The sequence below is a fragment of the Anser cygnoides genome, chromosome 3 (genome assembly GCF_040182565.1).
Source record: "Anser cygnoides isolate HZ-2024a breed goose chromosome 3, Taihu_goose_T2T_genome, whole genome shotgun sequence".
NCBI classification, from domain to species: domain Eukaryota; kingdom Metazoa; phylum Chordata; class Aves; order Anseriformes; family Anatidae; genus Anser; species Anser cygnoides.
The window spans coordinates 60727225-60745273 of NC_089875.1; the positions used below are offsets into that span (position 1 = coordinate 60727225).

At 39.7% G+C, this 18049-nt stretch overlaps 1 protein-coding gene across 8 annotated transcripts in view; it reads left to right on the plus strand.

Annotated features, from left to right (window-relative positions):
* Positions 1-18049, plus strand: part of MAP7 (microtubule associated protein 7) — a 112651-nt gene that overhangs the window by 65278 nt on the left and 29324 nt on the right. For 6 of the 8 annotated variants that reach the window (XM_048075727.2, XM_048075721.2, XM_048075722.2 and 3 more), the window contains 4 exons: positions 9534-9697; positions 10540-10651; positions 11556-11642; positions 14107-14217. In XM_048075727.2, the coding sequence (XP_047931684.2) occupies positions 9534-9697; positions 10540-10651; positions 11556-11642; positions 14107-14217 (474 nt within the window). The remainder of the gene's footprint in view (positions 1-9533; positions 9698-10539; positions 10652-11555; positions 11643-14106; positions 14218-18049) is intronic. The other 2 variants (XM_048075725.2, XM_048075726.2) reach the window with 1 other exon arrangement.

Consider the following 18049-nt stretch of genomic DNA (forward strand, 5'->3'; position numbering starts at 1 on the left):
TCAAGTAATATTTGATGTTACGGTCAGTGGGAAATTCAAACAAAATATATTTTTCCCAGTCACTTCAAATTGATTTGCATCAGAGGGGAAGGAGAACAGTTCTCAAATAACGTGTATGTGAGTAACCATACTGAGTCAGCCCAAATGATGTAGGTAATGATGATACCCTGTAAGGTAGTCATGTTGTAACTTTTATTTATTTATTTATTTTTACATGCTGGACTTTCCAGTATGGGAACAACTATCAATACCCACCTTCCTCTACCTACTGGATTGTGGCTTGAATCATTTTTGAAGGCATATACAACAACCTTGAAATGGCTGAGCTTTTCTGTCCTAAAATATGAGCATAGAAAGAACTCCTCACTCCATATACAATACTCTTCAGATGTCATTCTTTTTCATTCGTGTGCTGATGTGATTCTTTTTTTCCAGTTAGAACCATATAATCATAGAATGGTTTGGGTTGGAAGGGACCTCAAAGCCCATCCAGTTCCAACCCCCTGCCGTGGGCAGGGACACCTCCCACCAGTCCAGGTTGCCCAAAGCCCCATCCAGCCTGGCCTTGAACACCTCCAGGGATGGGGCATCCACAGCTTCTCTGGGCAGCCTGTTACTTTGACTCATCACCCTCAGAGCGGTTATTTATCTTCCTAATATCTGATCTAAATCTCCCCTCTTTTAGTTTAAAGCCATTACTTCTTGTCTTATCACTACACCCCCTGACAGAGTCCTTCCCCAGCTTTCCTGTAGACCCCCTTTAGGTACTAGAAGGTCTCTGTAAGGTCTCTCTGGAATCTTCTCTTTTCCAGGCTGAACAACCCCAACTCCCTCAGCCTGTCTTCACAGCAGAGGTGCTCCAGCCCTCAGATAATCCGCATGGCCCTCTTCTGAACTCACTCTAATCCTTCCATGTCCTTCTTGTGCTGGGGGCCCCAGAGCTGAATGCAGTGCTCCACGTGGGGCCTCGTGAGACCAGAGCAGAGGGCCACAATCACGTCCTTCGCCCTGCTGGCTGCACTTCTTTTGATGCAGCCCAGGATACGGTTGGCTTTCTGGGCTGCAAGCACACATTGCTGGCTCATGTTGAGCTTCTCATCAACCAACACCCTCAGGTCTTTCTCCTCAGGGCCGCTCTCAATCCATTCTTCTCCCAGCCTGTATTTGTGCTTGGGATTGCCCCAGCCCAGGTGCAGGACCTTGCACTTCGCCTTGTTGAACCTCATGAGGTTCGCACGGGCCCACCTCTTAGGCCTGCCTAGGTCCCTCTGGATGGCATCGCTTCCCTCCAGTGGGTCGACTGCACCACACAGCTTGGTGTCATTGGCCGATTTGTTGAGGGTGCACTCAATCCCACTGTCCATGTCACACACAAAGATGTTAATTAGCAGTGTCCTTGAAGAGGTTGCAAACACTGTGTAGTTGGACATCCAAAAGTATCACTTTATCATGGGGTGCACAGCACAAGCACTGTTTAGACCCTTCCCCACCCTATACTTCTGAGGTCTTGTATTAAAATGCCATCAGTCTCACGGTCCAGATTAAATAAATAAATAAATAAAATAGTTCTATTCTAGGTGGCATTTCTTGAGAAACGGAATATCTTTATTCCCATTTTCTAGCTTCTGTAATTTTGTAGAACTGTGTTGTAACAACAGCCAGAATTAGGCTTCTTTTTCAAACCTGGAGAGCCCTGGTTTATCCTAATAACATTAATGTCCTTCCTCTGTGACATGTTTTAACTTAGTACTAGCCATGCATGCATTGCTAGGGTTGTTTTTGGAGGGAAGAGGAAATCTTTATTTCTGGCTTGCTCAAGTGGGTAATATGACAAGATGTTTCGGACAGGACGTCCTAAAATCCTGCTCCTGGAGTTGAGGTTGATGGTATTTATAGGCTTAGACCCTTCAGGTTCCAGAACAAATGAAGGTTACTGGCCCATTTTAATGAATTTGTCATAGGTGATACTTCCATGTCTTGAATTCCACCCACCACCACCCCCACCCTCCCTGCCTCAAGTTTGTTCCTTGTGTTGTAACAATGCTTTGCTGTAGGGTGGAGAGAGATGCTTTCCTTTAGTTATCCTGAACTCTGATTTCCTAGCTACTGACAAATGAACATTTGTTACTGGAATGATGTGACTTCTCTTGAGAAACATTTCATTTCGTGTGACATAAAAGCAACACTAAACTGTAGGTTTTTTTTTTAAATAAGTTGATGTGGAATCTTTCATCCCTAAAAGGGAGAGTTCTGCACATGCCCGTGATGTATGAGTGTCTTGTGTGTCCTTGTGTGAAGAATTCTCCTGAACTAGCAAGAAAATTGAAAGTTGTGTTGTACTTTCATCTGTATACTTGTCTGCAAACATGATTTAGGAGCTGTCTCATAAGATTTGTGTTCTAGTATGGCAAAGCAGAGATCTTTACAATGGCATGCAAGCTTCATTTTTCGATGCAGAGCCTAGATAATCAGTCACTCGTGTCATGTGAACCATTGCAAAGAAAAATCTACACTACGTTAAATATCGGGTTTCCTAAAGTTGTATAGATGTGTGTCTTGCTGAAAGAATAGAGTTGGATTTTGTTAATATTGGGACATTTGCCATACAACAGTAAAACATATGAAAGAAGGGATTTTTTTTCCTGTAGAATTAGAAGTTGAATTTAAACTTAATTCATTGTTTTTTTATTCAGGGTATCTGCCAAGTTTAGCCAAAGTTGAGACGTTGAGTCACCTCAAGAGAAATTATTTTTATTTCCCAAAGAAGGGAATAAAAATAACTTATATGTTCACTTCTGTAAGTGATGGTAGTGATCTGTAAGACATCTGTTTCAGCAGCTTGAGCAGCAGGAAATCATATCATTTATCTTCTCTTGAAAATTAACTTGTTCACTCCTCCTGCTTATATCATATGGAGTACTAGTTTAATTGGTTTGGTGTTTGTTTACTGGGCAATATTCTGATATTATGGGGGGGTTGATATGAGACTTATTTCCACTCTTGCATACTCTCTACCTTTAATTTTTTTTTTCAAGTTCTGCTGTACAGTTGTTGATGTTGCTTTCACCGTGGTGTGATGGGTCAATGTGCTCTGCACTCTTGAGGATTTGCTTGCATCTAGCAGTGGTATTTTAGCTGTGTTATTTCACTTATCACACTTGGGGGTCTGAGTACCTATTTTCTTTTCAGTTAGAGTTAAGAGAGTAGAAAAGATGAGTGCTGTCATCTTTGTTGTCTATGTATGTGCAACATATATATATATATATCTAATTTTATATATATAATTACTTCACTGTAGGGTATGCACTGCTTTTGAAAAGCCATCCCCAAACTTTCAAAAGGTGAATGCCTTGGCTTTTTCTATATGTGACTCATGTTTCCTATGACTAATAAGCTGTATCATTTTTTTCAGCTTTTTTTCTCTCAGGTTTGCCTTTTCATGTGGGCAGAAATGAAGCATGGCTGCTAAGCAATTACTTTAATTTTTTTATTCCCCTGACCATGTGGTAATGTTTGTATTACTTGTTGATATGCAAATACAGACCTTTAAAAGACTGTTAGGTTAATCTTTACGTGATTATATAAATAATGCTTTCAGTGTATCCCATGCTCTTTAGAAGCCATATTTTCATTCTGCGCTGTTTCTGCTAGCACTCCTTCCCACAGTGTTTGTGCATGAAGTTAACACCCATCCTTTAACATACAAATATTGCATCTCTGTGTGAGACCAACCCTCTTGGGTTGTGTGAGACGGGAATGTCAGGAGGGGCTGTGGTCGGTAAGGGTACGACCTGTCAAGTGGGGCCATTCTTAGAGGGCAGGGTGAGGGGAGCTGTCCTGTTCGTCTTGGCTCCAGCCCAGCACGATGGTTTCATCCTGGCTTTAGGTCAGTGTCAGGCTGTGCTTGCTACTCTCGGCTGTGTGTGACACTTGTCAAGGCTGGGTTGTTTGTGAAAAAAAATCGTAGTAGAGAGCCTGGTCAAAGCAAAAAAAATGTAATAAAAGCTAATTTTTTTTGACAGAGAGCCTCACCCTTGACATTGCCACATTGGCTGCATCTTACTGGCAAACTGAACGGTGGTGAAGAGCGTTCCTCAGCTTTAAAACTTAGCTGTTCCTGCTACTAAACTGTTGGTTCCTGGCAGGATTTTGGTTCCAGCCAACTCTCCTAGCTGATTCCCAGACAAGGTTTGGGAATTGGCAGAGAAAGCCCATGGGCTTTTCCTAATGTATTTTTGAGTACAGTCACCATTTTGGAAGGTAAAGGTTTAGTAGCAGAGATGTTACTCCATGCCAGTTGATCTTTGGGCACATTTATTAGCCTAGACCTGGTTCTCAATAACTGGAAAAGAAATAAATGAAAATATTTTTCTACAAGAAAAGTTACCGGGATTTTAAAATGGTTTTAATTCTGACAGCCTGAAATAATGTTGTACAATATCTTAGTCCCTGATTCTTAAGCAAACTGTTTTAAGTCTTACATCTATGCAGATTTTGTCTACACTAATCCTGCTTAGACGCTGACCCTTTTTATCACAATTATAATCCTAACAAGGACACGGGGCTGGTTTAGTTTCTGGCACTGGGAACAAAAGACGGTAATCATGCTGTCCAACTTAACTTTTCACTTAAGGAAAAGTTGTATTGATCTTAGGTTTCAGAATGTGTCTGAGTTTCAGGTTGTCTAGATCTATTGCAATCTTAATACCAACAAGGTATAAGCACTAAAATAATATTTAAAAGATCATGCTGTGCTATGTGTTCTTCTCCCAATTGAAAATGATCATTGGCACAATATCACATTAGTAAAAATTATTCTGTCGGTGAATTCCTCTTGGCTTATTCTGTTCTCTGACGGTGAGGGACAGAACCTTCTCCAAATTTCCACAATCAGAATTCCCACAGAAACTGGAAGTCAGTGGCATTAGTTAGCATCCGAATCATTTTGGGATGTCCTCAGAGGTCCTGAGAGTGCCAGAAGGGTTTATAAGACTAGAAAACAATTTTTAAGGAAGATTAGTTTAAAATTTTCTGTGCTGTATGTCCCTCAGAGCGTGGCTACCAAGGAGAGGTTGGCTTAGCGAATGTGATATTAACTTCAGCTGTAATTAGAGTTCTGAAGTTCACCTTTTAATTCATTCAGTCAACCATTTCTGTGGACTGCTGAAACATTCCCGTTTTTGGGTACGGTTAAAGCAACACCGATCCATTTTTCTGCTAAGGCAGCAAGGAGGGGATCACAGTCTCAGGCAGTGCGGAGCTGGCAGCCAGGAAAGGTGAAGCAGTGGTCAGAGGAGAAAGCTACTGCCGAGGTGAGTGTTGTGAAGTCGGGAAAGAAGGCTGGAAAGCTTGGCAAAGACTCTGAGCTCTCTAGTCAGGTCAGCTGTCTGTCCAAGGTGAGTGCAAAAGGCAGGCTGAGAAGGGGCAGTGCTAGACTGATCTGCCCTTATTATAGGCAGTAACCAGAAGAAAAAGGGCTGAAGTGAGAGACAGCAGAAGGGCCGGCACAAGGGGAGCTGAGAGGATGTCTAGTTGTTCCACGTGGATAAGTAGAAAAGGGAGGCTTTGACGCCTCATGCATGCTCCTCTTCCTCTCGCAGTCTAAAGCCCTGCAAAGCATGGCACACTGCATGCATGAAACTGGATCAGGGAAAGACGCTACAGAATGTGTTACACAAAAGAAATGTGCGTGGTTTGTAGTTAACCGAGCATCTCCTGCATTAAATTAGTTAATTACAGTGTAAAGTTGACTGGTTTCAAGTCTTGCATGTCTTTTACTATTGAAATATTTCTTTCAGGATTAATTTTGTTTTTCTTTTGCTCAGTTATTTTGCTACTTCAGAATGAGGTGCCAGAAGCATAGTCTCATTATGTTCCTTTGTAGTCTAATCCAGCAGTACTAGTTTGCAAACAAGCAGAAGGTATTAACCACATGTCTAGGGCTCAATTTCTAAATCCTGTTTTTATGCTCTAATTTCGTGTCCTTGTATCGCACGACTGCATTCCAAGCTATAGATTGTACTAAGTAAAGAGAGAAAACAAAGATGTGAATTTTCTTGTGTATTTTCCAGCTTTAACTAACTAATGTTCCTCTGCTATTTAAGCTTTCAGCACACAGACACTATTTGAATGACGACTGAGCTTCCTTTAAATGATTCTTGCATGTTGTCAGTGTGTGTTGATATAAGGCTCAGTCCCAAGAAGAAGCCTTTTCTTTGGACTGTGTCCCTTGCTGGAGTCCAGGATTGGGTCAGCGCTTAGTATAGCTCTTAGCACAGCTTCTTTAAGAGCCACCACAAAAGTGGGTATTTTCCCCCTTCCACGTCCTGGAAATCAGCTGCTCTTCCAAGTTGATTGGACCTTTTGGAGATATCTTCTGGTTCCTGTAGGCTCATCTGCTGCTTCTGTCTGCCAGCAAGATATATATGTGTCCCTATCCATGAAACATAGAAGCACACCTATGCATTCAGAACAGGGCTTAACATTTTTTTTACCCTATAACAGGCTTTTTTTAGCCCTTGAGTAAACTTCAATACTTTACCTTACATTTACTTTTTTTTTTTTTTTTAATTTCTGTCTTGAGTAGCAGGACAAAAGTTTCTGCAAATCCATATATAGGTTCATGAGAATGAAATTAAAAAAATATATTTTAAACTCAGTTTTCCTTCATTTTTTCCTGAAGAAATCATCATACACCTCAGGATATTAATTTGTCACTGTATATACCTGCCTTGTAGATGGCAACAACAGAGCCTTAAGTTTATGCAAGAATAACAGCAGTGCATCCAAGAAGCAGTGAAAACAAGGGAGATGTGTTGTTCTGGCCCTAATAAGAGAAATTTAGGAATTAATACCTCAAAAGAATAAAAACAAGACTCTGTTTCTGTATCTGTGAAAAAGGTAAATTAATGAAAATAGATGTTATACTCTCTATCAGAAAACAGGTGTGTTTGTATCATAAATCGTGGTTGTATGTACCAGTTAAACACTTTGTCTGAGCATAAAATTTGCAGCTTCCTCATGTTAACAGATGGATGTATATATTGTCTGCTAACTTTTGCCTGTATCTTGGAGGTTTGTTTGAAATGTTTATTTTTTTTTCTGTTATAATTTATTCCAGCCTAACATTTCCATTTGTTTTGGTAATCCATCAGTAATTTATGGTTCTGTTATTGAGCAGGTTTTCATTATCAAAAAGCATGAGCTTATTACCTCTTCTGCTAAGAGAGGCAGAGAGTCAAGGATGAGTGTTACCATCCAGAGGTTTGGTATTCTGATTGTCTTCCCAGCAGTGAGAGTGTGTGAAAGTTAACTCTTCTACATACTAAGACATAAAAATATTTTAAGCCTTTCTCTTCCTGAATTACTTCTTGAAAGTTCAAATATGCTAATTTCATTAATTTTCCTAAACAACATGACAGGCTGAAGCCTACAGAAGCAATCATAAATAGTATCCCAGGAAGGTCTGACATTAGTGACAACAGGTGGAGCAAATAATCTCCACGTGTTTATCGGGCAAATCAGTATTCCAGTGGCATCAGTTAAGAAGTTTATCTTTGCTTTCCTTAATTTGTCATATCCTTCAGGAAGGGCTTTATTTTCTGTAGATAACCAGTGAGCCTTTCCCAGCTGCGTTGCCATTGTAAGCAGATTCCAGGCACGGAAGATTCAGATGATCTCAGAAGCTGTGGAAGTCTTTTGGCCCACAGGATTGTGTTGTCTTGATGTGCTCATTGGACTTCTGTGACTACTGGGTAGAAGCCAACACGCTGCAGCTACGTAGACTTTGACGACATCTGCATATGTTCGTGGTCTCAGCATATGCTGACAGAAGCCATATTTCATAACTTGCCTTTTAGGTCGGTTTGCATTAGCCTGGTGTCAGCACTGATGAACTTTGCCTCTGCACTTACTGCACTGGCCTGCTGTTAAATTCGGCAACCTGCCAGAGCTGTGGCTGAGGCGAGGGGAGCTCGGGTGGTCTGTGCTGCCCTGCAGCCCCTCTGCTCGCCTGAGGCGTCCTGTGACAGCAGAACCCAGTAAACCCCTTCGACAGTATGTCTGCCCTGGCCGACAGCTCTTCACCTGGATCAGCCACAATTAACACTGGCGGAATGAAAAAGACTTGGAAGAAACCTGGCTTTAACCAGGTTGTTTCGGTGATCCGTCTGATCTCAGTCCCGTGAGCAACACTGTCAGCCTAGGGGAGGGCGAATGCTGTTCCCTTTGGGGGCAGCCAACAGTTCAGTTAAAATGGTCATGAAGCCTAAGAAAAATTAAAAGTAAATAACATTTTAAAAGGTGTGTGTTTTCAGTAGGGTGTTCTGAACACCTAGAATCTAGTTCTGAACACCTAGAATCAATTTGTTTATTTGTTTTATTTGGTTTTGGTGTGCTGTTAAACAACACAAAGCTCTGCTAACTAAAGGCTAGAGTTGCTGTCCTAGAGTATAGGACTGTAAAAATAGGCTCCTTTTTCAAGACTGAATTTAAAAAATACTGCCTCAGTCTAAGGAAAAAAACCAAATCCTTACCTTGGTAATTGAAAGGTTTTTTGAAACTGCTTTCCTGATTTCCTGCTTCTGCTGCATTATCAATGAATTCCTTTGCATGATTTTCTCTTGTGGTTCTTGGTGTTTTTTTTTTTCTTGTGAAAAATGTATTTCTTCACATGCATTTATTCCTGTACTCCCATCTGTCAGTTCATGAAGATCAAGAAGTATGCTGTTTTTTTAAAAAAAACGCATGTAAGAGTTTTTTAGAACAGTAATTTGTGGGACCTAAAACTTTCAGGGCAGTAATGGGGAGAGAGAGGTCCAGTGTATCATACGTAGCTGCTTTAATGTGCGCTACAGTTTGAGCATGTGTTCCATGAGAATTCATACCTTCACAAAAATTCAGACCCTGATGGGGAGTAAAATTCCTCTTGTATAGTGCTTCTTGATTTGTCTTGATTTGTGCTTCTGAAATGTTGTTCAGAGCTCTGCAGCAGTGGAGGTATGTAACAGATTTTAAAGCTCACTTTTATTCCAGTTTCTTTGGTTGTTAACGTTTCCTTCTGGTTAGCTGCTGTTGCGGGTAACAGTCCAGGTACTACAATTATCACCCCCAACCACTTCTATCAAAAGAGATCTGCATTGATCATTAAAGGTATTTAGTGGTGATAGAGTTTTATCTTTCTTTTTACAGTGAAAGATTACAGAGAATTGGCATGGTTTGTACAACGGAAGTGTGTTCACATTATATCTGACTTATGTATTTATGTCTTTTAAGACATTCTTTCTTGCACATAGAAACTGCATGGTCAAATAATTTGACCATTTCTGGTGGTAGTTCACAGTAATTAAATTGAAATTGAATTAAATGAATGTGTGACCAGGGTACATGAAGTTTTAACACATGGAGAGATTAGGAAATTATGTATGTCTTAAGAACAGGATTTCAAAACTTTTTTTTCAAAAGTTATTCTGATTTTATTAAAGGTTTCATCACATATAGCATGTTAATATTTTTATTTCTGATTTTTCTCATAGCTGCAAGAGAATCCATCTGGTTAGAAAGAGAAGAGAGAGCTCGGCAACATTATGAAAAACACCTAGAGGAGCGCAAAAAGAAGCTTGAAGAGCAGAGATTAAAGGAAGAGAGAAGGCGAGCTGCCGTAGAAGAAAAGCGAAGGCAGAGATTAGAAGAAGATAAGGTAAAAAGGAATGTCATGAAAACACTTCTCAGCATGCTTTCATTGTACTATATGATACCATCAAACTTTTTCTTCTAAACTTAACAGCAAGAATGTAATGTAAGCCATGGTCAGTATGAGAGAGAACTCAGAAGAGAATTTTTATTAAGCCTTACAGGCACAGATACCACTTTTTCAAGTGTCCTTTGTGAATCTGTTGCAGCAAAGTTGAGCGTATCTGGGTTATAGTGTGTGGCACTACTCAAACTTGCACAGAAAAATACAAATTGTGTGGTTCCTGTATGGTTGTGGGCTAATTTGTAGCCATGCGGTATAAGGGTAACTATGTCTTAGTTACCTTCTAACAAATCCTTCAAGACAGTGAGTGTGTATATGACATAGGGTAGTGGGTGATTTGTCCCAGTTAAGCTGGGAGCTGCTTGCAGTGTGATCTTAGGTAAGTCAGCTCATCCTTGTATTTTTTGTTCCTTCTCTCTCTCTCACTGGCTTAGTATTTAGTACGTGAGAGATTTAAGGTGGGAAGTAACCCTGGTGCATATTTGTGCAGTAGTTGCCATAATAGGGCCACTATTTTTTCTCGGCAACTCTGCTTATGTTGGCAACACACCTTACCTTTTCAAAATTACAGTTAATAGTTCAATTTATTTATGGCTTAATTACTGCTTAATCCTGTTCTAGAATTAGGTTGGTCCATCTGAGCGTGTGTCTTACCAGGCAGCGCGTAAGCTTGAACACAACTCCAAGATGCCTGCTAAGTTTTGACCATGGGGAGGGTAGCAGAGTTTGAGAGGATGAATTTTAAACCCAGTGGTATCCAAATGTATTATCCTGTTGTACTTAAGGAACGACATGAAGCCGTTGTACGTCGCACAATTGAAAGAAGCCAGAAGCCAAAACAAAAGCAAAACAGGTGGTCCTGGGGAGGAGCGCTACATAGCCGCATTAATAACACAGGTAAAGAGGGAGGCCTGGTTTGTTAGCCAGTTTCCCTGCCCTGCCAGTTAAAAGGAATTTACTTTGCTTCTTTTAAAAAGACGGATGATTCAGTGTATGCTAGTTTAAATTCTCCGCTCTTGATCTTATTATTGCTAGCAATGGCATGTTTCTGACATTCTTGTGTAGCAAAAACATAACAAGGAGAAATCAGAACAAAACTTAAAACTTGTTTCAGGATTTGACTAATTCTATAATTCTACTTTGCTACAGCTTCTCGCTTCTGCTGCTTTGCTGTTGTTTGTGTGTGTCTGTGTTGGTGTGCTTGTGCTGTGTCAATTTTGTGATATGAGCTACTGTGTGCCAATGTTAAATATCATGGCTCAAAAAATAGTTCTGGTGGAAACGACCAAATACTGATATTAAAACAGGCTAAGGAAGAAAATTTATTTGTGATAAGCTATCTGTGCCTTGTACAGATATTCAGGGAGACTGGAAAAAGCCCCCCTTTTCCCTAGAAAAGCTTAGGTGGGCAAATTAAGTGAATTTTTGCTGTATGCTTTATTCTTCAATTATGTTCTGTAACTGAATCTGCCAGTCATTAATTTATATGTGCCCTATTAAATATGACTAGCCCAAAAAAGAGAACATCCTATATTTCTTTCACCAGAAAGTGGTACTTAAAAAGAAAAGAACTCTTCTCTTCCTACTCTAACGAGTACATTTAAATGCATGCAGTATTTCATTAAGGAGGGGGAAAATGCTGAGAAAAGAATAGTCTGAAATCTAATTTGCCATATATAAGCTCAATAAACAGTTGTTTTTCATAAAAGGTTACTTTTTTTTTTTTTTTTGCTTAACTCTGTGTAACTTGATTTTTATTTTCTTTACTGTGGAAAATCATTGTCTTGCATTCTGTCCCTAGGTTATTTTTTTGAATCATCATTCACCTTTCTCGATTTAGCAGGCCTGGAGCACCACTTCAGATCTCTGGGTGGTGCTAGAAAACCTGGTACATAATCACTGTGGTTTGTTGATTCCTTTACCCATAGCTAGTTCTCGGGAAATGAGATCATCAGAAACTAAACCACCCTCATGTAGTTGCGATGCATGCTTAACATCATGTCAATAGACTAGAACTGTTGTTAGTCCCAGATTTTGTTGTTGTTATTATTTATTTTTAATATGGAGAGTTATTAATGGCTGACTCTAAAGATCTGGCACAATTCACCAACATGATATGTAATATTCTGTCTACTGCAATTCAAGGAGACCCAATTTAAATCTTTTGTGTTTTCTTTTTTCTCTAAAATGTTTTGGCGTACTTCATGTCACACTTACTTTGCATGTGAAGACGTAAAACCAGCTGCATTGATGCATACATTGCTCAGTTTTTTAATAACAAGAAACCAGCAGTCCTCTAGGCAATAGATTGCATTTGGCCTGTTCTACATTCATAGGTTTCCTATTGTCAACATGTACATACAAATCCTCGTACTGGATTTTATTCACTTGGATAGTGTTCATAGATCCAAGAGAAATGTCGGCATGCCAAATGCAAGTGGTGATTTTCATACTGTCATTTGTCAGCTTCAAAAAGTTGTTTTATGCAGCATATCCACTAAACCAAATGTAGAAACTTTTTTTTTGTTTCCTGTAGTGATCAACTGTATATCCTCTCAGATATAGGTTAGGTATCAGAGATCAAAAACTGAACCCCGTTTCCCACAAATACTGTTCTGACCAAGTTCTATGACATGTGAGGGCCGTGTATCCTGTCTCCAGTGCTGAACACCACACAACGCTCATAGATCAATGCAATATAATCTTGCCACCCTACAGAAGTCTTGTTCATATCCATAATAATTATGTTTCTCCTTTTAAAACCCACTTTTGAATTTTTCATCCCCCTTTCGTTACCTACTTTGCTAGTTCTGAACACTGAGTCATCCTAACATTAGATAAAGTGAGTAAACGATCACATGGGGATAGGGGAGAATCTTTCTTTCTTTCCCCCAGCCAGTTACAGTGAATCCTATATAATTCATAGATCTGGGAAGAGTAAAGGTATTTTTCATGCGCTGTATTTCTATGCAGTTTTCTCTACCTACAATGAATATACTTTAATCCACTAGATCAAACAGCTAAATATAATGTTGATGTACTTGTCATAATTGGTTGCAGATAATCCTTCAGCATCCTCCTCTTTAACGTTATCGGTGCCCTGATCTTATATCTGCTTCCAAAACAGTATGTGGATGTATCTGTGGACACACGGAATATGAATCAGCAGAGCATTTAGGCACGTGCTCAAGCCTCACTGGATTTCAGCGTGTTTAAATGCTTTGATCAGTACATGCAAAAATGTAAGCAAAAGCACAGTCAGCTCTCCCAGCATCTTCTGATTGCCACCTTTCTGAACAGAAACTTGCAGTGGAGGATATTTAGTTGATGCACTTAGATTTATTTTTATTTATTTATTTATTTATTTATTTATTTATTTATTTATTTATTTATTTATTTTTGAGGGAGAAGAGAAAGCACATAGCTGGCCTGTCCAGCTCATTCTTCCTCTTTGGCCCTTCCTAACAACTTCCCATGACACATACACACATGCACAAAGCACGTATGATCTGCATTCTTGAAGGAACCATCATCGTCCCAACAGGGTGCAGATGCTGACTCTGCAGCAGTTGCACAGGCAAATGCTGTAATGCTGCTCGAAGTCCACAGAGACTAAAAGCAAAATAAATCCCTTTAGTATCACGTACCAAGTGTGCATCACAAGAAGTCTGTAGCCTTCTACAGAGATTCATTTTCTTTATCTATTAAGCTGTGTGTAGTTAGTCAATCCAAAACTGCAACTTCATTCACAGCAGGTAGAAAATGACTCTGTGGTGGGAAATTCACCTCTTTCACAGAACTATGGAAGTTATGTCTTTGATTTCCTCTTGTACTTACCATTGCTTCCCATGTGGACTAGCCTTCCCTTAATCTTTCAGTATGATTTTATCACAATGCTGGCTGTCTGCCTAATAACAGTGCCTTGCCCAATGTCACCTTTGATTCAGGTGCTAAAGGGTTTGATATGAACGACCTCATGTTTCCAAGTCCTTTCCCTGAAGCTCTCTATTTTGAGACATGAGTGATGGGTTTCTGAGCATATCAAAAGGAACATGGAAATACCATCTTGGCTACTAGTATCTACTTCAAATCTTCCATTAAGGTCCTTGGATTGCAACCTGATTGATAATCAGTGATCAGAATATTTCAGACATTTTAAATTTAAATTGGACAGTTTTGTGCCCAGTCTTTGAGTCATCTGTACAACGTCTGCTGAGAAGTCCTTTCTATTTTGAAAGTTCTTGTGGTAGAGCAGGAATGACCTAGTCATGTTTTCCTCCTCCCACTAGTGAGCTAGGAACTGGCATTACTGCATGTGGGCTGTCAATTAGCATTATCTCCATTTGTTTTAGATCCAGACAGGCGGTCTGTTTCAACAATGAACCTTTCGAAACATGTTGATCCAGTCATTAACAAGCGGCTCTCCTCCTCATCTGCAACATTACTAAATTCTTCAGACAGAGGTACAGTTTCAAAGAGGACAAAAAAAAAAAAGAGCGAGAAAGAAAATGTCCTGTACTGATGTATGGCTTTGCACGTAAAACAAGTTTCTGAAGTCATTTTCTGTACTTTATCTAAATGGAGTGAAAAGACTCCAAATGTGAAAAGTAAATGGTTGAACATCTTTTTTTCCTGTGAGAACAAATACGTATTTCTCATTTTTAAAACAAGAGAATTTACCTAAACAATCTTCCTTCAGCAAATGATAAAAGCGGTGCTTCTGTCAGGTTTTTAGTAAATGAGGTACAGCAATTGAAAGAACACATCTCTCCATAGTGCATGCAATCATTTATGACCTTTTATTTACATTAGGCCATTTTGTCATTATTTTGCTTTTCTTTTACTTTGGTAGTAGTTCTTGAGTATCTTAGAACATGTTGCATGAAGCTTTCAAGCAGTTATTTTATTACCACTTCTGATTTATTTTTTTTTAATGAGGGGATATGGGGTTTTTCATACAGTGTCTGTTTATTGACTTTGTCTTTTAAAGATTGCTTTACTTTGGTGTATGTTTTTGATGTTTACAACTCTGCACAACTGATAAACAATCAGGCTTTTATAAGTTAAGGTAGCTGAATTGCTGCCTCTGTTCTGAGGATTTATGGGGTTTTGAAGCACTGAGCCAAAAGGAGTTTAATAAAAGAATGTCTCTTGTATAACTTGTGCAAACAGCTTTGTAGTAAAGTACCCAGTAGGGATATTTTGTCCTCTACTGAGAATGAGAAGTTCTGTCCCATTTCAATCCAGATAAGTGCATATTTTCAAAAACAATTTTTGGAATGGAGCTTCAGTTTTATTGCAAAACCGGGTGGTAGGCATCATGATTTGTATGTTTTAAGTGCCACGTTTCACGTGCATGCTCGTATGTTTGTTTCAGATTGATTTAACCATGTTAATCCTTGTGGGTTAACACAGTTGTGGAGTCTGCTAACCTGTGGAAAATAGGGTTATCGTAGGAAATAATTTATTCCAAAGCTCCAATACTTTTCCACTCTAAATGTAGAAACCCAAGTAGTTTTTATTTTGTTACCTTTTTAGGTGTGTATGTATATATATTGTTTCCAGGTGGTCCTTTGCCAGGGGTGATTCTTTGAGGAAGGATCTCGGGAGGAAGAGGGAACAGCAGATGGCATTACATATGAAGGGTAGTGTCTTATGGGCTGTAGGTCAAAGTGCTGTAGTTTTTGCCACCGATTTCAAATCCTGGAGAAGTTAGTACTAGGCAGTCTAATGATGGGGGAAGGGAAGGAATAAGGAAGTGAGGGCCATATGTAAAAAACTTTAAATGCCAAAGCATTCCTTGCTTAGCGTCTCCATTAAAACCAGCACAGGACTCCTCAGAAGTCTCATGTCTTTCACAGACTCCAAGGCAGAAAGCAAACCCAAATGCTATAAATGCCCTCTTTCTCGTGCAGTCATACACCCCAGTCTAGCTGAGCACACTGGGTAAGTGCTGCTGGCAGCCCAGCTGGCCTCAGCATCTTAAGACACGTGCTTAAAGGAATGATCTGCCTGTCTGCTCCCCTTGTCACCTTCCAGAGGGCACCCAATCATGTTTTGTCGTGTAACACATACTCCTACCCACAAAACAGGGAGCTGGAGATGAGGATGATAAGCTTACCCTAAGTGGCTTACAGCTGTCATCAAGAACATGTCTTCTGTTAAGCAGTAGTTTATTGTTTTTATTTATTTATTTTTTACTATTTGAAGGACAGGATTTATTATGACCCAGCCAAAGACAATAGTTTTCATTAGTGGATTGCCTGGTGGATTTCTTTTAAGTATAATACTGCTACATAGTTCTTTATGAGAATTTTATAATCAGGCAGCTAGAATAGGCTTTTATGTGAGTGGTACAGGTCTGGATAGTTCAAACTTTGTAATAAAATATGAAGAAAAACATTCAGTTGGAGAAAGCTGCTGTCAACCAATGAATTCTGATAATGGTGCTCTTTAAGGAAAACTTAGCAAGTGGATACTACCGTAGATAAAGTATGACTTCCTTAGTTTAGAAAAGCAAAACCTGCACTGTAGTTATGATGTTCTTCCTCTGCAGTGAGAGAGTTTCTCTCAAAACATGTGATGGTCTTGATCACTGCATCACCTTTGTCTGCCACCTGTATAGCAGAAGTTCAAGGGCTCCAGTATTGTAACCTGCTGAAGGAGAATCTAAGGATAGAATAGTCTTTCCCATCTGCTCATCAGCATTTTTGTGTCTGTCTGTGAGCAACCACCACGTATCAGTGAGAGTCTTTCCTTTGCGGTGCTCATCAGGAGACCTGTTAAATCCATGCCTCCCATCTGTTGCTAGAAATAATCAGATGCTATTGTTTGCTTACTTACAATTTATTCTGCTGCTGCTAAGACAACTTTCCAGTGTTCAGCTGGTATATACTGAAGATAAATACAGATGACTGTAAGCAAGTCACTGTTGCCAGCTCCCTGACACTTTGTGGGGTTTTTTTTGTTTTGTTTTGTTTTTGTTGTTGTTTTGTTGTGGTTTTTTTTTTTGGTGGTGACGGACTTTTTTTTTCTAGTCACAAATTAGGCAATAAGGACCTTCATTGATATGTTTAAACTAACCTGTTAGTAGCTGGAGGTAGGGGTACTTCCACCAGCACCTGTACTAGGAATGTGCTTCCAGTGTAGGACTGAGGAGCAAATAGCCCTGAAAGTGGTAGCCTAGCATACCATGAGAGAAAAAACAAAACCAAAACAACCAAAACAACAAAAAAAAAAACTTTTCTCTGTCAGGTGTTTCGAAGTAGTAAAGCTTGAAAATATCACCACAGTGCTTTAAAAACAAGAGCAGCAAGGAAAAAAAAAAAGAAAACAAAATGACCTCAATGTTTTAAAGCTGTTCTTATGATTTTCTTATTATTCTGGGACACTCTTTGTTTTGTATTCAGCTTGCTTCAGTGTGAACTGTACACCAAAGCCCAGTTGTTCAAAGAATTTAGTTATTAATGCTCTTGTACTTGGAACTCGCTGAGCCAAAGTTTATCTGGCTGTTCTAGGTTGATGGTAACGCTAAGGACTGGTAGAGTATGTATTTTAAGTGTCAAGGGTGGTGTTTTCAGGGAGCTGTGCATTTGGAAAATTCAGTCAGCAATGATGGTGATCTGCAAAACTTAGATGTGTTTAAATGAACGCTGACCTAAACCCATTTTAGAGATTTAGGGAGATTCACCTCCAAGCTCCTGGCTGAAACTATTTTGACACCTTCAAACCACTGCTTGAAATAGACCAACAAAACCCCGCTTCTCTCTCTTCGCTCACTGTTGGAGCATGTCAGCTAACCCTCTCCCAGACACTGCCCTGGTGCTGTTAGTTGGGTGCTGTGGGCACAGCATTGCTTCCAGGAGGCAACGTGCGTAAGGTTTGGCCTCTTCACAGTACTTGTGCTGTGGGGCCTCACATGTAAGATCTGCAGCTGGCCCACAGGCCCAGATTGCATTATGGCATTTACTTATCAGCTCTTTGCAGCTATACAAACAAACTCCAGTAAGTTCTTGGTATGTATGGTAATGACTTTATGGCCTAAAATTTCAGGGATCACTTTCTAAGGTGTGGAGCCAATATCTGTGCAGCATTCTTCTTCTGATGAGTTGTATGGTCTTTCTGTTAAACAATGGTAGGAGAATTAATCCAGACTCAGCACCTAGTAAAGCCTGAGACGACAAAAAAGGTGCTGTCTTGCAACAGTAGGCTTAAAAATGATCATACTAAGCATAACACACAGTGAAGAAAGGAAGCAAAGATTTTACCACGGTTGTGTACAGTTTAATGGTAGTC